General features: G+C 33.4%; 1 protein-coding gene across 2 annotated transcripts in view; it reads left to right on the top strand.

Annotated features, from left to right (window-relative positions):
• Positions 1-16,657, top strand: part of ADAM18 (ADAM metallopeptidase domain 18) — a 145,840-nt gene that overhangs the window by 46,279 nt on the left and 82,904 nt on the right. For both annotated transcript variants that reach the window (XM_086702895.1, XM_086702896.1), the window contains exons 11-12: positions 7,401-7,537; positions 10,999-11,182. In XM_086702895.1, the coding sequence (XP_086559021.1) occupies positions 7,401-7,537; positions 10,999-11,182 (321 nt within the window). The remainder of the gene's footprint in view (positions 1-7,400; positions 7,538-10,998; positions 11,183-16,657) is intronic.

The raw sequence follows: 16,657 nt of genomic DNA on the forward strand, positions 1-16,657 counted from the left end.
TTCGGCTCAGGTCATGATCTCACAGTCCGTGAGTTTGAGCCCCGCATTGGGCTTTGCTGACAGTTTAGAGCCTGGAGCCTGCTTCGGATTCTGTGTCTCCCTCTCTCTCTGCCCCTTCCCTGCTCATGCTCTGTCTCTCTCTGTCTCAAAAATAAATTTAAAAAAACATTAAAAAATATATATAAAGAAAAAAAGAAATTTTGCATTTATGGTGATTGGGTATATCAAACTGTAGTTATCTTTTCTGGTAATGGCTATTTATGGATTTTCTATCAAGGTAATGATGATTTCATAAAATGAGCTATGTTTTCTCTATTTCTGGATTTTTTTTTGGAGAGTTTGTGTAGTGAAAAATAAATCAAATAGAGAATAGAAAAATAATGGGAAAAATGACAAAGCTAGGATTTGGGATTTGTGACAAGAAAAATAAAATTGATAAGCTCTTACCTAAAATAATTAAGAAAAAAGTAGAGGGAAGATTTAAATAAATTAAGTCAGAAATGAAAGTGGAGACATTACAATGGATAAATTAGAGAGGTAAAAAAGGACTATTAAGAATAATTATATGTTAACAAATTAGATAACCTGGAAAAAATGGATACATCTTGGAAAAATACAACCTACCAAAATAATCAAGAAAAATAGAAAGCTTGATCAAAGCAATACCAAATAGAGATTCAATTAGTAATCAAAGCCTCCCAACCAAAACAAAAAAACAAAAAAAAGGCAAGGAACAGATGGTTTTACTGGAGATTTCTACCAAAAATTCAAAGAATAATTAACACCAATCCTTCTGAAACTCTTCAAAATAATTGAAGGGAGAACACTTCCAAATATATTTTAACAAACCAGCATCAGCCTCATATAAAAGCCAGAAAAATAGATACCACAAGAAAACAAAACCACAGGCCAATATCCCTGATGCACATAGATGCAAAAGCTTAAAATATTAGCAAAAAAATTTCAATATAATTTGTTGCATTAAAAGGATTATACATTATGACCAAGTGGAATTTACCCCTTGAGACGAAACATATGTTGAACATGGAAAGCAATCACAACACAGAGTACTAAGCAGTATATGATCATGGCCAAACATGGAAAGCAGTCAATATGATACAATACATGAACAAAATGAAAGAGGAAAAAACACACAATCATCTTAGTGGAAACAGAAAAACATTTGAGAAAGTTCAACATCCATTCATGATAAAAACTCTCAACAAACCAGTTTTAAAAGGAAGTTGCTTCAACAAAATGAAGATCATATGGCAATAGCCTAGAGCTCATCATAATCAACCAGGGAAAACTGAAAGCTTTCCATCTCAGATCTGGTACAAGGCAAGAATACCCACTCTCACAACTTCTATTTAACAATACTGGAAGTCCTAGCCAGAGCAATTACACAAAAGAAGAAGGAGAAGAAAAAGAAGATAGAGAAGAAAAAGAGAGAAAGAGAGAGGAAGGGAGGAAGGGAAGAAAGGTGGAAAGAAGGAAGGAAGAAAGGAGAAAGAAAAATCAAAACTGAAAAAAAAAGATGTAAAATTATCTCTTGTTTGAAGATGACGTGATCATATATGTAGAAACCCCTAAACAACAACAAAGGACTCAGAAATAATAAATTCAGTAAAGTTGCAGAAACAAAATAAACATTACAAAAATTAGTCATGTTTTTATACACAATGAACTATCTGAAAAAGGAAATCAATAAAACATTTCCATTCACAATAGTAACAAAAAGAATAAAATACTTAGGAATAAACTTAACCAAATTGGTCAAAGATTTGCACAATGAAAATTATAAAACATTGATGAGAGGAATGAGATGATACAGATAAGTGGAAAGACATCCCATCTTCACTAATTGGAAGAATTAATATTTTTAAATGTCTATATTACACGCAAGTGATCTACAGTTTCAGTGCATTCCCTATCAAAACTTCAATGTCATTATTTACAGAAATAGAAAGAAAACCCTAAATATTATATGGAACCACAAGAAATCCTGGACAAAGAAATCTCAAGCAAGAAGAACTTATCTGGAGACATGACACTTTCTGACTTCAAAATATACTATAAATATACAGTAATCAAAATAGTATGATACTGGTACAAAACAAACATCTAGACAAATAGAACAGAATGGAGACCCCAGAAATAAATTCATGCTGTAGACTGGGGCAAGAGTAGGGGAAGTAAATATGCCATGATGCTTTCCTATCGTTTTCGAGTTGACTTAAAAATTTTAATACATTTAAAAAATATGTAAGAAAATACCCCCATAGTCTGGTAGCATTTTAAAATACTAGCTATAAATTTTCAAGTTGCGTTTTTCATTGATTCTGAATTCACTTGGTTGCTTGTAAGACTTTGACTATTTTTTAGAGTTCTGAAAAAATTGATTCTGACAAATTTTCCTCAAATTATTAGTGTTTTCGCGGAGGGATGGGTTCTTGGGACTATCTACTTGGCCATTTCACTGGCATCCTCTGCTTTTTAAATTTTGTTTGGTTGCTTGTTTTCAATTATACACTGTCAGTTGCTGCATATTAATATGTATGTTTGTTGGGGTGCCTGGGTGATTCAGTCGGCTGAGCGTCTGACTTCGGCTCAGGTCATGATCTCATGGTTCGTGAATTTGAGCCCCATGTCAGGCTCTGTGCTGACAGCTCAGAGCCTGGAGCCTGCTTTGGATTCTGTGTCTCCCTCTCTTTTTGCCCCTCCCCTATTCACTCTCTTTCTCTCCCTCTCTCTCAAAAATAAATAAACATAAAAAAAGAAATAAATAGTATGTGTGTTTGTCTATGTGTGTATTATTGTCCCTTTTCTCAGACAGAATTGAAGTACTTGCATAGAATTTGCTTCTTTCACGCTGTTATTTTAAATGTTCTCAAGTAGAAACAGGACTCATTTCATCTAGAGTAAAGCTTGCCAAACAACTGAGGCAGTAGACTTCTGATTCTATGTACTCTGTCCAAAACCTCATAAATTATGAATGTTTTTATTCTGACTGGTGTGATCATGAATCATTCCCAGTTCTGTGTGACTTTTCAAAGATTTTTTTTTTCTGCTCTCTTCAGGTTCTTTTTTCCCCCTAGTCTTTAGGAATTGACTTAACTTTTCACGGAGAGTTAAATTATGTTACTTTATTTCATAGGTAGAAACCTTGCTTTAAGATACATAAAAATCTGCAAGATAATATTATTCATTTTCCCTTGAATAGTTAATAATTGTTATAGCACTCTTAACAAAACTAAGCCACCTAAAATCTCTTGTATTTACCCATATATTTATCATTTCCAATACTTTAATTATCTGAGGATTTAAGTTTTCATCTAGAATCATTTAGTTTCAACCTCAATCTCTTTCTCCAGCGATTTTTGTAGTTCATGTCCACTTGCAATGAATTATTTAGTTTTTTGTGTAAAAATATCTTTATTCAATCTAATTTTGGTGTTATTTTTGCTAGATTTATAATTTGGGAATGATAATCTTTTTCCTTCTGTACTTAAAATGTATTTCACACTCTTCCCTCCTTGTTATTTATGAAAATTCAACCAATAATGGAATTGTTTGTTTTTGTGTAATCTGTCATTTATTTTTTGTTGCTTTTAAGTTCTTAAGTGTTGATTTTCAAGCCTTGGTTAATTTGTGTAGGAATTTATTTCTTCATTAATTTATTTCTTCATTCTTCCTGGTTATAGCATAATACTTAAAAGTTTAAATGGAATGGTTCTTTTGATGTTCTAGCAAATTATGCTTTCACTAAAATCTAGGTATGAAAATTAATTGCTACTAATAATTTGTTACTAATCAAAAACTGGCATTGCTTTCACCTGAAAGTTTTCTTAAATTCCCCTCAGATACTGAGACACTTCATAGTGGTTGACAGTTGGATTTACTTCTTCTGATAGTGTTCAATAATTTCACTGCTTGATCTTACAATGCTATGATTTCTGTGTGTTATTTGTTATTTAGGCTTATTCTCTTGCAAAAAAATAAGACTCGTGAGAAGTTCAGTAGAACAGTCTTTATGTACCCTTTATTCAGATTTCCCCAAAGAAAACTTGTTCAATAACCATAGTACATTACCCAAATCATGAGACTGTTTCACTCGTTTTCTAAAATTATTATAGGTTTACCATTTACACTTAGAAATAAGACCTATTTTTATTAATAATATGTGCTGAGTGAGATATAAGTTATTAAGTTTTTAGGAATTTTTTTGACTAAGGGTTTCCAAATGTTCTAACATAATTTATTGAAGAGATACTCTCTTGCTTGAAATTTTGCACCGTTCTCAAAATTCACTTGAGCATACTTATCTGGGTCTATCTCTGGACTTTATTTGTTTCATCAATCTATTTGTCTGTCTTCTTTCAATATTGCATTGTTTTGATTACTCTAAATATGTGGTAAGGCTTAAAATTTCAGAAATTGATTCTTACTTTTTAAAATCATTTTCACTATTCTAATTTCAGTGCCTTTCCACTGAAATTTCAAAACCGTTTTTAAAAACATAGTGCTGTTTTGTTAGGTAATGCATTAAACCTATAGTTCAATTTGGGGAGAATTGAAATCTTCACTTTGTTTTATTTTTTAAAGCCATGAATATGCGGTGTTTCTCACTTTCTTTAGGATTTCTTTGATTTGTTTCTTCAAAATATTCTAAGTTTTAGCATATAGTTCCTTACATGTTTTGTTTCATTTTTACCATTTGTTGGGCTGGTTTATATCCTCCCCAAATTGATAGATTGAAATCCCACCCCCAGTACCTCATAATGTGACTGTATTTGAAGAGAAGGCCTTTAAAGGAGTAATTAATGAAAATCAGGTCAATATGATTGGTGCTCTTATAGGAAGAGATTGAGGCAAGATATGTACTGAGAACAGACCATATGAAGACATAAGGAGAAAGGACTTAGAAACCAGCCCTGCCAGCATCTTGATCTGGGATGTTCAGCCTTTAAAATTATGAGAAAAAAATATTGATGTTTAAACCACCTGGTAGTGGTACTTCGTTATGGAATCCCCAGCAAACTGATACATATACATAAATGTTTTAACTTTTTAAAGAAAAAATTGTAAATAGAATTGTGTTTTCAATTTCAGTTTTCAATTGTTCTAGTGTATTTCTAATATATAGAAATACACTTGATTTATTTGTTGAACTTATATCCTGCCTCCTTTCTACTTATATTTCAGTTCTATGAGTTTTTTTATTTGTAATAAAATAAATAATAAACTTCCCTTCTGGCAACTATGAGTTTGTTCTCTGTATTTAGGACTTCTTTTTGTCTCTTTTTTTTCTTTGCTTATTCATTTGTTTTGTTGTGTTTTATTTTAATCCCATATATGGGAGAAATCATATGATATTTGTCTCTGCCTGACTGACTTTATATAGCATTATACCCTTTAGGTCCACCCATGTTGTTGCAAATGGCAAGATTCATTCTCTTATATGCTGAATAATATCCCATTGTACATACACATATCACATACTCCTTATCTGTTCATCTATCAGTGAACACGTGGGTTGCTCCTGTAGTTACACCACTTGTTAATTTTTGCTTTTGTTGCCAGTGCTTTTGGTGTGAAACCCAAAACTTGTTGCGAAGACCAATTTGAAGGAGATTTTTGCTTATGTTTTCTTCTAAACCTTTTACAGTTTTAGGTCTTATGTGTAAATCTTTAATCCATGTCATGTTAATTTCTGTGAATGGTTTAAGATAAGGGTACAATTTCCTTCTTTTGTACATCATAGCTCCTTTTAATCAACAAGCTCTACAGTGATGTCCTCTTTTTTTATTTCTGTTAAGAATTTTTTGTATAATTGTCTTCTCTTCCTGCACAATATAGCTACTGGGTTATTTTATTTTACTGTATGGCTTTATTTTTTATAATTTTTTTAATGTCTATTTATTTTTGAAAGAGAGCGAGAGACAGAGAGCAAGTGGGGGAGGGTCAGAGAGAGACACACACACAGAATCCAAAGCAGGCTCCAGGCTCCAAGCTGTCAGCACAGAGCCCAACACGGGGCTCGAAATCATAAACCCTGAGATCATGACCTGAGGTAAAGCTGGATGCTTAACCGACTGAGACACACAGGAGCCCCTTGTTGTGTGACTTTATAGAGGGGATTCATTCTCAACTGTGGAATTATGGAAGTACAAGAGCATGTTTTCTTTTTCTGAGCTGGCATTAAAAGGCCAGCTTATGGTTGTTAACAACCTGTCTTAAAATCTGATGATCAGCTTGATATCACCTTTCATGTTTTGCTGCGGCTTTATCTGTCTTTCAAATTCTGTTACTGGAATTTTTTCCTTTCTTTTATACTTCGGTCTTATAGTGTAAAAAGAAAGGGTACCTATTAACTATTAGCTATTAACTGATTTTTCCATGTTTTCATTCACACACTTGCACATACATATGTACAATCTTTTTTTTTCTTTTAGGCATGAATTACTTAAATTTTATTCACCATAAATTTCAACTGATGTAGAAAAGTAAGAAAAACTCTAAGAATTTTGCTTGTGATGACTAAAGGGATGAGAAAAGTTTCACAATTTACTTATCAAAAGTGAAATAATGTGAAATACGACTCTGTACTGCCAGCAACCTTTTTAAAATAACTTCTCATTCCAAATGTCCTTACCATAGCTTTGCCTATATCTCTACTTTCTGTTATTATTTTTAAAATTCATCCATTATACTACAACCTTTTAATGAGCTTCCATACAAATATCTTACTCCTATGTATATTGCTGGGTCATTTCCCAAGTGTTACACCTCAGCCTAAATATTAATTCATAAATTTTAAGTGGTTCTACTCCTCCTCAGAATTTTCTTTTGGAGTACTTCATTTTCTTCATAATACTTTCTGTGATCGATTTGTATTGATGAAGTTTGTTTTAAGTTTCTTGTTTATTTTCTCTCTTCCTTTCTGTAATGAAAGCTCCTCATGTGAACAATGCCCATTTCTGTCATGCATGCCACTACATTTTCATTTTCTGTTAATGTGCCTGACACATGTGAACACTGAGTTAATATTTACTAATTGGATGAACTGATTTAATGGAAAAGTTACATAAATGTGTTTTATGTTGATTGCATCAGAAATACTAAGTGTGCTTATGGCTATAGAATTTGAGCGTGTCAAATTGTAAACCAGAGAATACTGGTAGTTTGATCATTCCCTACATTCTTGCATTGTTCTTAATCATATGACCAGTATGGATAGTCCTGTCAATGACTTATCAAAATAATGTTGTAAAATACACTTAACATAAAGAGTATTAAAATATAAAATTTTATGGGAACAAAATTCTTTAATTTAATTGATTACTTGCTTTTGTTAACTTCTTATATGATGGTTTTCCCTTCAATCTTCTTTATTTTAGTATCCAGATGCAGTAACTTTGGAGGGATTTTCAGTTATTATAGCTCAACTACTTGGCCTTAAAATGGGATTAACATATGATGATATTAATAAATGTTCTTGTCCAAGAGCTACATGCATAATGAATCATAAAGCAGTGTAAGGCTTTTTTTTCTTCTTAATTATTTTACATATATATATATATATATATAAGGTTGTTTACAAGATGTGATGAATTTTTTATTCTTTATATTCCACTCCACGTCAAAAATTGGAAAGGTATCGAAGAATTTTCCTACTAATAAATCTGTCTAAGTGATACAAAACTCCAGGAAAGTGGTAAATATCATGATTAAGAAATACCTGAGGGAATTAGAGGGACATTTTTAAGATTTATAAAGACTTTGAAATACTATATAAACATGGTACTATTATTGTTTTGGCTGTTATAGCACTTGGCATTCAAAGCAAAGATATGTAAAATTATCCTCAGTGATATAGTCCAGGGAGCTTTGGCCAGAATTTTAAGGGAAAGAAAAAAGAGGAAACATTTGAAAAAGAAAAAAAAAAAAAAACTGTCCTTATTTATAGATATTACGATTGACTACCTACATAAATCAGCAGAGTCATAATACAATTAGAACAATAATAGCATTAAAAATTTTATTAAGATAAGAGGAACTACGTTATCTATAGACAAAGAAATAAAGAGAAAAGAAGGAAAGGGTGATGATGCTGGATAAAATGAAGACTTAACAAAATCACTGAGTACATTAGGATACAATCTAGTGCGTAAGTACAGGGGCTGGCTTTTATTTATTTATTTTTATTTTTTTAATGTTTAGTTATTTATTTTGAGAGAGAGAGAGAGAGAGAGAGAGAGAGAGAAAGCAGAGGAGGGGCAGAAAGAGGGAAAGAGAATCCCAAGCAGGCACTGTCAGTGCAGAGCTTGACATGGGGCTCTTGAAACCACAAATCGTGAAATCATGATCTGAGCCGAAACCAAGACTCTGAGGCTTTACCGACTGAGCTGCACAGGCACTCATAGGTTGGCTTTTTTTTGGAGCTGTGTATACTCAATTATTGTGATGTTAGCAGAGTAAATAAAGATGTAGGTAGTTTGGTTAATGGAGGTGGAAAGATGAGGACAATTTCTTCTGATAGGAAGCTGAGAATAAGGAGCATAAGAGCTTGGATAAAAGACGTGAAACACATGTCTTGGAGACTAGAAATTAGAAATGACTTCAGAATGTGATAAGATTGTTGGGCCTTTTGAATGGATACTTAATATTAGTAATTACAAAAGTAATATGAATTCAAACAGCATGTTTGTTTATTTTGGCCCATGTAATTTCAGCTATCAAACGCATAAGTAAAGAAAGTAAATAGTTGAGGTTTTGCCAAGTTAATAATGTCCATGGGATTCAAAAAGAATTAGGGTTGCAGGAAAAGCTGTGTTTCTCTGAAATAACGTTTTCAGTGTTTCCAAGCCCACATTTGGAGTTTGGGATAAAAAATGAAAATACTTTGAAACAGCTGCTTTAACTCAACTTATTTTGTAGTTGTCTTTAGACCTCGGTGGTAACTTTCCCCACAAAAAAACCAATCGATTAAGACTTACTTTGAAATGTCTGGGTCTATTAAAATTCTATATACTTAGGCTAATACATTCATTTCTTCCTTTTCATGGCCATCTTTTAGGCAGAGATTTAACAAATTGCTTTGTACACGTTTTAAATGAAAGTTTCAAGTTCTTTTTTTTTGTAATGTTTATTTAATTTTGAAGGAGAGAGAGACAGCATGAGTGGGGGAAGAGCAGAGAGACAGGGAGACACAGAATCCAAAACAAGCTTCAGGCTCTGAGCTGGCAGCACAGAGCCCAACGCGGGGCTCAAACTCACAAATTGTGAGATCATGACCTGAGCTGAGGTCGAACGTTTAACTGACTGAGCCACCCAGGTGCCCCTGAAAGCTTCAAGTTCTAACTAACACTTAATTTTTACTCAGAAAGCATGTGGTCCAAGTAGAAAAGAACCTAGGTCTCTGTCTATTTTTAAGCTAATTTTGTGTACAAAGATATCAGTGCTCAAAATTTGTAGCTTTCTGCCTAAGAGTAGCCTGCAAAACTGTAGTGGCACTGATGTCTATTGAAACAAAATAGTTAAAAGTAATAGACAAAATTGCTTAAATATTTTTCCTTGTGACAGTCTTCACACTTTCCCCTATTGATTCCATTACAAATGAGTATATCAATGAAAGCTAAAGCATGCCTTTTTTTTCTCACTCTCCCAACTCCAAACCCTTGGCAGTTATACATTTCTTTCCTTGGAGGCTCTGGAGTCAACCCAGAACATCACTCATCACAGATATAGCTGTTTAAGAGTTACTGTTTCAGACATGATTGCTTAGAGGGGAACTGTGAAATAGAATTAAAATGTAAACCACATATGTAATTGTAAATTTTCTAGTAGCTGCATTAAAACATTTAAAAAATCATAGGGCCCCTGGGTAGCTCCATTGGTTGAGTGTCCAACTTTGGCCTAGGTCATGTTCTCATGGCTTGTGGGCTTGGGCCCCATGTTGGGGTCTGTGCTGGCAGCTCAGAGCCTGGAACCTGCTTCAGATTCTCTGTCTCCCTTTATCTCTGCACCTCACCGACTTGCACTCTGTCTCTCTGTCTCAAAAATAAGCAAACATTAAAACCTTTTTTAATCAGATGAAGTTAATTGCAGCAATATGTTTTAATGTATTTTATTAACATATAATAAATATTTAATATATAATATATTTAATATATTTTAATATATTTCATTTAATTCAATGTATTCAAAATGTTACCATTCCAACATGCAGTCTCATGCAGGATTACACCAATGTTATCATCTTGAGAAACTAGAAGATTAAAGTTGCCTGGAACTGAGAATAGTGGATGGGACAGGCTTGGCTGAGAAGACCAGTAGACAATATTTTACACAGTATATTTAAAATATATATTGGAGATCTATTAGACATATATATTAGATATCCCACTAAAAATATAGCTGTGAACATGAAAATAAAGACCTTCACAGAACTTATATTTTAGTGCAAAACTTAAGTCATATAAAAACAGATTTAAAAAATACAAATATGCTTATTTTTACATGATACAATAATATAGAGTAATATATGTAGAAAAATAAATAATGACAGTGGAAGGAGAATGTGGGAAGGGACACAATTTTATATAACATCAAGAAAGACCACTTTAGAAAGTTACATGTGAGTAGACATCTGACTGAAATGAGGGAAGAAAACTTTGGATATATGACTGAAGAGCGTATCAGGTAGAAAGATAGATGGTAGATAATAGATGATATATAGATAGATGATAGATAGGTGGATATTTAACCATTAAACTTTACTGCTTTCCTGTAAAGATACATTTTCAATGCCATTTTAAAAATATTAAAGATTAATAGTGATAAATTAAAATGTAATCATGTTTGACTTCATCTCTGCTAAGGCACAACTTTTTCATTTAAGCCATCTTGCAATTCATATAATTATATATGGAACATCATTTAGATGGGCTTTTATTAACCTGGTTTATTTACCTGAGGATTATTATTTCATTGTAGGGGTTCCAGTGGTATAAAGATTTTTAGCAACTGCAGCATGCATGACTATAGAAATTTTGTTTCAAAGTATGAGGCTAAATGTCTTCACAACTTTTCAAATTTGCAACCATCATACCAAAATCAATCAGTATGTGGTAACGGGATTTTGGAACCTAATGAAGAATGTGACTGTGGAAGCGAAGAGGTAAGCAGTAAAGATTGGAATTTGAGCACAATTTCTTGTATTTCTAATAAGTGGTTTTCATGGTATTGGAATTATATATGCAACTATGTCTTCAATATGGAACTTGGATATGAAAGTGAGTAGTGGTTAGGATATATATGAATTGCTTTTCCATCCCTCTTCAATTGAGAAGACAAATGATTCATGAAAACTTGGTTTGTACACACTGTTCCCAAGTATGCCAGTGAAGAGGTTTTGCATACATACATAGGCTGAACAAATGGCTTTTTATCCACAACTTATTTCCTAATGTACGTGGTCCCAGTCTCTGTTTTTTCTACAAACTTCTTCTGAGTTTGTTTCAAATTTTCCCCTTTCTTTTGGTTGCAAGAATGGTAAAACATTATAATGTTTTTTTCTTAATCCTCAAGCATTCTTGCATTTCCAATTTCAGGATGATCAAAAACTTGTCCTGTTTGCTCACTTCTAAATATATATATATCCAGCCTACCACAGTCTCGTCAACCAAATATTCTATACATATTAATTATAATAACATTATTATAATAGCATTATTGCATAATATGTCATAATTCCCCTCTATTTGAATAAAATAAAATTTCATTATTAGTCCCCCAGAAGTTACATGAATTTCTTACCCATCTACAAAAAGTACGCCACCATTTGTTTACATAATATTAAATCTCTACAAGTTATCTTAATTCTCCACTATTCTCCAGCATTAATATATATGTATGTGTGTGTGTATATATATATATATATATATATATATATGTGTGTGTGTGTGTCTATGTAGGCTTTCCAATTATCTCAGATTTTCTTTTTTTTCTTTTTTTTTCATTTTATTTATTTTAGAGAGAGAGAGAAAGAAAGAGAGAGAACAGGGGAGGAGCAGAGAGAGGGAGAGAGAATCCCAAGCAGGCTCCACACTCAACATGGAGCCTGATGTGGGGTTCAAACTCATGAACCATTAGAGCGTGACCTGAGCTGATATCAAGAGTCAGACGCTCAGCTGACTGAGCCACCCAGGCACCCCTCCAGTTATCTCAGATTTTCTAAAGTCATCTTAGTTTTCTAATTAGTGATACTATGCTCATCTTGTATTCACATCCTCCTAGATACAGTGCCAATTGCCACCAAAAAAAAACCTGGTTATTTTTAATGAAGGATAGAATAAAGCAACAGAATCTGGAGCTAGGTCTGCACATTGTGAATTTCCACAGCTACCAGCTGTAGACATACATATTGTCACTTACAACAGACACTGTCAGTGGCCTACCAGTATCTTCTCAGCATTGACTATTCCTGGAGAGAGTATTTGTTTCAAGTATCTAAGACTTTTTGTTGGAGTACCTCCTCTGGTCTCAGTAGCAATGCTCAGCTTTTAGCAGGGTGGACTTAGTGCACTTGGGGCTAACGATTAACCCTCAAATAATTATGAAGGGTATTTGGTGGATAATTGCCCCAGATTCCTTGACTCTTACAAGGAAATTCTATGAAATATGCTCAGTATCAGAGTTCTGCAAACTGGCCAGTGGACAAAATTTAGCTGCTACATATTTTTGTAAATGGAACTTTATCGGAATGACAACCATGCCCATACATTTACATATTATCTATGGCTGCTTTTGTGCTACAATGGCAGAGTTGAACACTTGCAATAGAAGCCATAAGGTGCACTATTTTAGCAAAGTTGCAAATAGTTGATATTTCACTCTTTACATAAAATGTTTTGATGCCCCCTATTTTATATCATTTCCTAGAAGTACCTGTGGGATTTAGCTTAAGAGAGCAGTAAGCAACTCACAAACCTATATGTACTGGCTTGTTTCCCTTCCTTAACATCTTGCTCCCATCTTGCTCTTAGTGTTTTGGCGGTAGGTAGAATAGACCTTCAAAGATGTCCTCACTCTAATCCTTTGAATTGTGGTAGGTTATATTACTGAGGTGCTTTGCGGAAGTTATTAAGGTTATGGACTTTAAGATAGGGACATTATCCTGGAATATCTCAGTAGGTCCAATCTAATCAAATGAATCCTTAAAAACAGAGAGCTTTCTCTAAGTGAAGTCACAGAAGTAGCAGAAGACTCAAAAATATTTGGAAAGAGGGACCCAACCTGCTGTTGCTGAAGGAAGGAACATGGAAGCACAGAAGGAATGTAATTAGTTTCTAGGAGAAGAAAACATGCCCTTGACTGATAGCCAGTAAGGAAACAGGAATCCCTGTACTATAACCACAAGGAACTTAATTGGGCAGACAATCTGGATGAGACTTGAGGTGAATTCCTTCCCAAAGCCTCCAATAAGGACATAGCCCTATTCACATCTTGATTTTACCTTTGTGATACCATAAGCAGAGGATCTGGACTAGTTTATGTACTTAAACTTTTGATTTATAGACTATAAGATAATTATTTAAGTTGCTAGGTTTTTGGTAATTTGTGACAGCCTCATTACGGAGCTAGTACACTCTCCAAATAAAGTACTTGTCTGCATCCTTGCTTAGTGGTCTGTTTCTTGGGGAACTAAAACCAAGTCAGCTGGTACCAGAAGTTTTCCTAGGAAGCATACACTCAGGGTAAGATTATGAAAGTGGATGTATTGCTGGCCAGATAACAAAATGTACTCATTTATAGGTTCAGGACATTTGAAATGATGGACTTTAGAAACCTAAACCTTCAAATTTCTCAGAAATCTCTGTTCTGGGAAGTCACTGCTAGCTCAATGGTGGAAGAAGGTAGCTTCAAATTGCCTAGAGACCACACAAAGATGTGTTCACAAGCGATGGATGTCTCACAAGATGATGCTTGTTCTTTTCAAGATCTGTCCCTGCCTTCCCTCATTGGTTCTAGACTGCATCAAATCTAAGTATGGCCCAAGTGAGAAAGTACTTTCTGCTATTAGGATAAAGAGATTATTTTTTAAGAATTTGTAGAATTTGTTAATATGTATGTACAAAAACCTGGATAATATGCCATGAATAGATGCTAAAAATGCTGGCTCACAGCGGTAAATATAGGCCTGGATAGGGTAGGGTTTATTGATAGGATGATAATCTCTACCGAATAAAGATCTATTAGGCAAGGAGATTTGGAGCCAGTCTTGATTTGCTGCTGGATGAATCTTTGAACATTGCAGTCTGGCCCACAATAAATGAGGTTCATATTCCAGAACTGTTTTATTATTTGTTTATTGCCAGAACTACCTTAATATAGAAACATGGAAGGGTCTCAAAAACTCAGAATAGTGGTCATATTATAACAAAATGTAAGAATAAAAGATCTAGCATCCAATTATTTGGGTGGCTCACCAAATACTGCTTTCAGTAAAACAATGAAAAAATGTGCTACTAAGAAGGTCCAAGTATTGTTGAATGGTAGCTTTCTTGTATAGATAGGGATTGACCATTGGAAGCACCATTACAAAGTTGGGCACCCTGTGTCACTAGGGATCATTGAATACCAAAATAGCAGAGGCCAAGTGGCAGTACTTAGCAATAACAGCCAAATGGATGTAGTTAGCATAAAGGGAAGAAAAGCATAGATGGAAACTATGGTTTTGAGCTGCATGGATTTATACTAATAGTTAAGAAAGATCTGGGTCACCAGTTACCATATTTCTTTATTTATATAACTAAAAATTAAGAAAAAGCAGAGGACTGATGCCAATTGCTACAAATGGAAATTGATAGTCTCTTGCTACATTTCCAGACCCAAGCTAGTATCAGAGTTTGAGCTCACTATTCAGATAGACGATGAAATCCTGCAATCTCCAGTAATGATAGAAAATAGCACTTTCCTCAGTCATTCCCCTCTCCAATAGAGTAACCTATAGCCTTTTACTGGATTAACTATACACTGGGGAATGGGAAATACCCAGATCATATAGGATGATTGCATGCAGAATCTTTGCTCATGGTACTCACATGAGAGGACCCAAAACACCATAAGGAGTAGGGTGAGTGTATAGAGAATCCAGGTAATACCTGGAGCCCTTGAAAAAGACCACCTCACAGTAGGTTCAATGGATCCAAGGTTAGCAAAGATTCTGCATTCAGTCATCCATTAACTAAATATAAGTTGTTTAGATAGATAGATAGATAGATAGATAGATAGACAGATGATAGATATAGATATAAATATAGGTATAGATATGCCCCTATTAACAGTAATAAAAATTCAACAATAACAGTAACTAAAGATGAGACATCGTATAGATCTTATATAATATGACATTAAAATGGTAAGGTGATATGAACATTATACTAGTAAATTTAACCACCTAAATTGAATAGACAAATTCCTTGAAAAAAGCACTTACAAAAACCAACATGAGTAGAAATTTAAAATGTGAATAGCATTATTAAGAAAAATATATTAAAGAAATCCTATCTATACTTTCAAAACTCCTCATCAAAGAAAAGTCCACACCACATGGCTCTGCTGGTGATTTTTTTAATTAATGAAAGCACAGCATAGACAATGCAGTCAGTGATAATGTAACAGCATTGTATAGTGACAAACGGTAGCCACATTTATGGTGAGCATAGCATAATGTATAGAAAAGTTGAATCACTATCTTGTACATCTGGAAACTAATGTAATGTTGTGTGCCAACTATATTCAAATTAAAAAAAAGAAATTATGCTAATTTGATATATTTTCTAAATTATAGAAAAAAGTGATATACTCATTTTTTTCATCTAGAAATAAAAACTAAATGAGTTTATGCATCCATATTAATAATTTGGGACAATTACCATCCACAGCAAATTCAACATACAAATGTGCACACATAAACACACATACACAGTAATTAAAATGAAGTGTTATTCCCCAAAAAATTACAGAAAGTTAAAATGAATATAGTCCATATCTTGACCATTGCTTGATCACAAGACTAGTATCTGATACATACAAAGTACTCAATAAATGCTTATTGATTCAATGACTGCATGGATAGTGTAATTATCCTTATAATAATATATCAATTTTATCAATGTATAAGGATAAGTATATTTAGAATATTGATTAGGAATAATGTTACTTGGAGAGTTTATTTGAAAGTTTTTCCTAAAGGGATCTATAGAAGAATACAAGTAACTTTTTAGAAAAAGAGTTGGTTTGAGGGAAATCTTGCCTTAACAATCATCAAACATACTATGACGCTATTTAATTTCATTCAATGTGGTATTGGCCATTGGAATAAGAAGTGAAAATTGACATTTATATATATATGTATCTATTTATATATCAACACACATATATATATATATATATATATATAATCAATTAATTTAACTATCTAAACATGTACAAGTTATATAGATATATAACATTTATTCTCAGGACGGAAATGGTTAATGTCATAAGGGTTTATCTGTAAATCCAGTGCAGTGCCTTTAAGGAAGGGAAAAGCAACCCCTGACATGCAGGATCTGGCCTAATAATATCAGCTGGGCCTTGGTGTTGCTAG

Source organism: Puma concolor, chromosome B1 (genome assembly GCF_028749965.1).
Source record: "Puma concolor isolate L17-30 chromosome B1, mPumCon1.1.hap2, whole genome shotgun sequence".
In the NCBI taxonomy this organism is placed as follows: domain Eukaryota; kingdom Metazoa; phylum Chordata; class Mammalia; order Carnivora; family Felidae; genus Puma; species Puma concolor.